Source organism: Arachis hypogaea, chromosome 2, assembly GCF_003086295.3.
Source record: "Arachis hypogaea cultivar Tifrunner chromosome 2, arahy.Tifrunner.gnm2.J5K5, whole genome shotgun sequence".
NCBI classification, from domain to species: Eukaryota; Viridiplantae; Streptophyta; class Magnoliopsida; order Fabales; family Fabaceae; genus Arachis; species Arachis hypogaea.
This window is the reverse complement of record NC_092037.1, coordinates 62,433,369-62,439,671: the sequence shown is the minus strand read 5'-3', so window position 1 is coordinate 62,439,671 and position 6,303 is coordinate 62,433,369. Positions and strand designations below refer to the sequence as shown.

At 37.3% G+C, this 6,303-nt stretch overlaps 1 protein-coding gene across 3 annotated transcripts; it reads right to left on the bottom strand.

The window, feature by feature from the left end:
• Nucleotides 1-682: 682 nt before the first annotated feature.
• On the bottom strand, nt 683-5,445 carry LOC112745544 (small ribosomal subunit protein bS1c). Of its 3 annotated transcripts, none has more exons than XM_025794876.2 (8): nt 5,003-5,445; nt 3,464-3,792; nt 2,493-2,768; nt 2,255-2,335; nt 1,638-1,919; nt 1,430-1,540; nt 1,142-1,228; nt 683-960 (listed from the first exon to the last, which is right to left on the bottom strand). In XM_025794876.2, the coding sequence occupies exons 2-8, from the start codon at nt 3,752-3,754 to the stop codon at nt 853-855; spliced, it is 1,236 nt and encodes a 411-aa protein (XP_025650661.1). In that variant the 5' UTR covers nt 3,755-3,792; nt 5,003-5,445; the 3' UTR covers nt 683-852. The 3 variants fall into 3 exon arrangements, with proteins under 3 accessions (XP_025650661.1, XP_025650662.1, XP_025650660.1); XM_025794877.3 differs by having other exon boundaries at nt 3,464-3,787; nt 5,003-5,427; XM_025794875.3 differs by having other exon boundaries at nt 3,464-3,848; nt 5,003-5,424.
• Between the last annotated feature and the right edge of the window lie 858 nt (nt 5,446-6,303).

The following is a 6,303-nucleotide window of genomic DNA, read 5'->3' as shown; positions in this document are numbered from 1 at the left end:
ACCTTGTAACGTTTTTATCTTTGATAGAATTGTGTAAAACCACCCTCTACTTGATTTATATGCATCATTTGTCCTTCTTTTTTCTTTTTCTTAGGTGTCTTTCTAAAGGTATTAGTTAAAATTACTCATCCTAATGTCTAATTTTTCTATATTCTTTATACAAAAACAAAATATACTTTTAAAATCTTAAAATTTTTAATTTATTTCAAAAAAATTTCCGATAGAACAGCCTATATTGCTTTTTCCCTTTTTATTTTCAAATAAGATATATAATCATTGAGCACAGACCAGTAAATGATTGGTTTGGTCCATCTAACACATTCTAAACTCTAAAGGTATTAGTTCTTTTTTCTTTTTTTGGGGTGTCTTTCTAAAGGTATTAGTTAAAATTACTTATCCTAATGTCCAATTTTTCCATATTCTTTATACAAAATATACTTTTAAAAACTTGAAATTTTTAATTCTTCAACACATACTTTTCGCATTTAACAACTTAAAAAGTATTGTTAACCAAATCCAAAAAACTAATATTGTATTGCTCCTTTGTGTTCGTAACATGAAAGCTTTCATATAATCAGAAAATAAAAAGATTAATTGACTTTTCCTTTCTTGAAAATCAATATTTTAGTTCATCTGGCTAAATACACACTCAACAGAATTCAAATTTGTAGAAAAGGCGGGATTGTTGGCTCAAATTGGTGAATATTAAGTAATGTATTCTCTAAGCAGCAGGAAAAAATTAACTCATCCAAACAAAACAAAACAATAAGCTTATTGTTATACAGCAATATTGTTTAAGTTACAAGCAAAAATCTAGAGCTAGGTGCAAAATAGGACCCTCAAAATTCTGAATCATGAATGTTCTTCAGCTGAGGGTACCTCATTGAAATCCACACCCTCTGCAGGCAACTCTGAAGAAAGTGGTCCTAATATCCCTTCATTGCTAAGAGTTAATCCACTCTGCAATTCATATAATTTTTATATATTCATCATCAAATTGTGCAAGGATGCCATAAAGGGATCAAAGAAGATATTCAACTCAAAGATGAAATGTAATAACTGAAAGTAAGAATTCCTTTGACATGCAAATGCACATAGAATTTTGTACAAATAATGAAATAAATAATCAATAGCTAGATACCTCTGGCTGGAACCGAAGCATATCAGCACGAGCCATGGCTTCTGCTTGGGCTATTCTCTGTCTGAATGTCTGAGCCATCTCTTCCGCCTATAAGAACAGAATCAGAGTTAAATGTGATCATTCTCATCGAAAATTAAAAATGCTGATGGAAAGTGATGAGGTATATATGATTTATCAAGGTAAAGGAAAAAGGGGGGTTTCAGCTTCTTCAAGGATGTCAAAAAAGATGGTAGAAAAAACGACGAAGTTGAAATAAGCAAAACATGTGACATCCTTTCTGAGTTATACCTTCTCAAAGACAAGCTTTGGATTGCGAATCATATCACCAGGTGTGGGTTCCAACTTCTTTGTGGAAAGGCTTACTCGGCCTCTCTCCCGATCATGACTTAGTATCATCACCTAAACAAACAGGTGAGAATTTTCATCTACAAGACAACTGCAATTGTAAGCAAAATGTCCATGTAAATGTAACAAACTAACAATATCATAAGAATACCTTCAGAATATCACCAGGTTGAAGAACAGTTGCAATATCAGTTATACGATCGTGACTGATCTGACTGACGTGAAGGAGACCACTGATTCCACCAATGTCAACGAAGGCACCATATGGCTTTAGGCTTTGAACAGTGCCAGTTACTACGGATCCAATTCCCAGCTGTCCCTGGCTGTCAGCAGCGGCTTTACGGTGACTGAGGATAAGTCTGGACTGTTCCTCATCCACCTCCATGAACTTTAGAGGGAGTTCCTTCTCAAGTAGCTCTTCTCCAGATAATTTCTAACAAGAAAAGTAAACAGAAGGCTAAGCAATGAAATATGGAAATGAACATTTAAAGAAACTTCTTAGTTAAACATAATAATCTATGGGAACTCGAGGAATACAAGTGGGGTTACTAAACTTGAATTACTTTATTTCAACATTGACAACAATAGAGGGAGAATGCCTCATATTCTCATGCGAATTCCAGATTTTCAGTCTTTGGCATGAAGCATCCCAGTCTGATGATGGTTACAACAAAAAGCCTCAACTAAATGGCCTATATTGAGTATTGACTATTAGTGCGGTCAAAATCAGAGCAACGCTACTAACATCAAAGTAGGTCAAGAGCTAACCGTTGAAATCTGTGAGAATGGAACAAATCCCTTAAGGCCTTCCACCTCGGCCACCAATCCACCCTTGTTTCCATTGACAATCTGCAAGACGAAGTGTATGCAACCAGTTAATGTAAACATAGAGAAAATTAAACAAGTTAATGTAAACATAGAGAAAATTAAACAACTCACAACGGCAGAAACAATACTTGAACTAAACATTGACTAAAATTGAGTTTCTTGGTTTCACTTCACCCACCTTACCCTTGACAACTGCATCTTCTGCTTGAAGTTGCCTACAGCGTTCCCATGCAAGGTCGAACTCAATAGCCTTTAAACTCAAGATCAGGCCATCATCAACTTCATTTTCCCCAATTACTACAAACTCCTCTCTCAAGCCAGGAACTATGCCTGCTTCTTGCACATGCTTAATTCGGTGGATGCATGCCTCTTGCAGAGGCAAATATGCAGTAGACTTTGCAGTAACGTCAACATAAGCTCCACTTGCATCTACAGCAAATACCGTGCCCTTAATCTGAAAACAAAAACCCACCACCATTAACCAACTTATTTCCTCAAGGAACAAAACAACACAACACAGAACTCCTTTTCCACTAAATGAATCAAAGTATCAAACTATGTCAATGCCATTGTGTCCTATCATAAAACCTTACGTGAAAAACAGACCATCTTAATCAAACAATTGCAACAACAATAACAAAACCTTATCCCACTGGGTGGAATTGGATAGGATCAACTGTACCCTATCATATTATTCATATATCATGTTTACAGTTAGGTCCTTTACACCTTGTGTATGAATTTTTTGGTTGTCCTCTACCTACCTTTCGCCACTTGTCTATCTTCTATCCGATTCACACACCTAAGTAGATGCTCTGATCTTCTCTCGAACAAATGCAAACCACCTAGGACGAAATTCAACCTAAACTAAAACAACTATATTTGCAAAAGATGTTGGCTCTGGATCCAATTACCTGTTTTTGTTTTTCTTCATACACAACCAACCATCAATTTCCACAGACACATTAACTAAACATTCTCATTACTCATCAATACACACCATTTCAACAAACTCAATTCAAAGTCATCTTCCACCGAAACCACAAACTACATTTATCAAGTTCAAAACTTTATGCAACCAGTGACAGAACAAACTCCATTGCAGTTAAAAAAATTAAAGAAAAAAACCCCAAAGCGAAGCGAGCTGACCTTGGTGCCAACCTCAGAATCAAAATCATACTTTTCAAGAGCTTCAGTGAACTGATCAACGGTGAAGGAAACACCTTCCATGGGAGCAGTGCGGCACCTCTCATAGGCTTGCTCGAAGAGCTCTTTCAGCTTCACTCTCTCTCGGTTCTGCGCATTCGATAAGGCCACTGAACACACCACCGGAAGGAGCGTGCGGGTACGGCGGTTGTGGGTGGTGGTTGGTCTTGACGAAGACGTGGACGGCAGTGGAGACCATCTCAGGACGCTCAGCTGCTGAGCCAGAGACACCATGATTTCCTTCTTCACTACACTCTCTGGGATTTTCTATTCTAACCAAGGTTGCGAGAACCGGACCGGTCAATAAATCAGTAAGGTCACCGGTTCACTGGTTCGACCGAGGTTCGACCGGTTTAATTAAATATTAAATAAAATTATTAAAAATTCAATATATAATTTCAAATATATAAATTCAATACTTTCTAACTTAATAAAATTCAAAATTTCACAATTTCACATGATAAATTATCCATAATTTAATATTAGAAGTTCACAAACAACTTCAAACATCAAAGTTCATAACTAAAAACAATCAAAACGCACATAGTGACAAACACATAATGCTCTACTATCAAAAGAAACATTAACAAACAAGTTTTCAACTAAAGATGAAGAATTAGGCCAAATTTCACAAAATCCTATTATACAGATATGCATAGCTAGTGACTGACCTTCAATAAAATCACAAGTATGAATTCAACAAGAGTAAAGAAAAAATAAGTTTCCAACTTAACTAGAACCTATTCATAACCTACTAATCTTGTCATTGACACCAAGTATCCCAACCCCACCAACCACCGCCACCACACACAAACACGAAAAAAAGGGAAGGGAAAACACACCACACAGAGAACAACAAACAAAATGGGTGTTAGAGAACTTGGATTTTCTCCTTATATTGCTCTTTCTTATTGATCTTACTTCTTCATATCCCACTCGGAAGACTTTGCCTACAGGTACTGTCCTAATTTCTTTCGTTATCTATAAAATGTTCCTAAGTTCTTGTTTTGTTGCCATCCTCGTCCCCTCTTTCTTTCCTCGTACATAAACAGATCTAAAAATCTTCTATTATAGAAAAAGCTTGATAGTAAAGTTGCTTTTCTTTGTGTAACAGTAAGCTATGATAAAAGAAGGTTGCACATTCATAAGCTGATTCTTTAGAAAATTGAAATTACAGATATTTATCAGCAAGCAATTATAATTTTCATTCTTTTAAGTTTTCTCAAACACCCTTTTGATTGAAAAACTACATAAATCCAACAGAGTTACAGGGCAATCAGCTGAGTGTTCTAATTGCGGGAATTATGATTAACCTCTAGAGTTTCTAATAGCTTTTTAAAGCAGCTTTCTTTTGACATCATTAAGTGCATTTTTTCACTGAACCATAGCATAATGGTAATCCAGATTTTGTTTTTTCAATATTATTAACAACAGTACAAATTACAAAAAAAGCAAAAATTAATTCCAAGTAACGGTGCTTACCGGATCGAGGGAGGAAGGGGAGTGACGGCGATGACAGAGGAGTCGGAACTACCGGCAAAGACAGAGAGAGCTCGAACAGAGGAGACGACGACGGCGACAGAGCTTCCACACGACGGACAAAAGATTCCTACGAGGGCGACACAGCTTCCTAGGACGGCGACGGAGCTTCCACACGCGACATAGCTTCCTACGACGGCGGCAGAGTTTCCACACGCGACGCCTGTCCCCAGCGGAGAAGAGTTCGGCGATGCTAAGAAGAGGGACGGTGGCTGCGGGGCTGCGTTTGGGGACTAGGGTTCTTTCAATTTTCAGAGAGAAATGGAGGATTGGGACTGGGACTGGGGCTGGGTTTGGGGGATGACTGGGTTAGCGTTAGCCGGCTAGGGCTCTTTCTTTTTTTCTTTTTTTTTTTTTTGAGGGGTGATATTGAACCGAAACCCTTCAATAAATATGTGGGTTTTAGACAGTTTACCGATTAACTGTCGGTTCGATTGGTTTTTTGATTAATTTTTTGCTAAACAATTTACGAAATCAATTGAATCAACCAAGTAATTGGTTCTTGATTAATCTAATTGAACTGCCAGTCTGATTCGATTTTTGAAGTTATAATTCTAATCTCAGATAAGGTCGTTCCAAAATTAATATTTAATAATACATTACGGAGATTTTTTTCATACATCATGTTATTTATGGTGCAGGCTAATTTTTTCGGATATGATGCAAGGTGTGGTGTAATACCCCGTTATGGAGGTTGGTGGTGATTAACCAGGCTGTGACGACGTTCAGCAGAGGGATAGAAATCGGACGGTCCGATTTCTAGCAGTCACAAATCGGACCGTCCGATTTGTGGGAGCTGAAGATGATTTTTTGCCCAAGGAAATCGGACCAACCGATTTGAGGGCAGATTTCAAAATTTTTAATGACCAAATCGGACCCACCGATTTTGGGTAAGGATAATTTTCTGGGCGGGCTTTCTGGTAATCGGACCGTCCGATTTTTTTGTTCTTAAAAATTCGAATGGGCATACATCCGGTCGGATGGTCCGATTTGGGTGTGGTATATATATATAGATGCACCCACTGAATTTAAGCAGGTCATATCATTCTTCTCCTTCGTAGCTACAACTCTCTACATCTCCTCTTTGCATATCTTTTCTTCTCTATTTGTAGATCTCTTCTTCTCTATTATCATGGATGATAGAGTAAGGTTAAAAGTATATTATGATGGCCATATTTTATTACAAACATCAGAAGGAGTGAAATTTGTGTGTGATAATCCGTTAGATATTGTTATTCCATTCA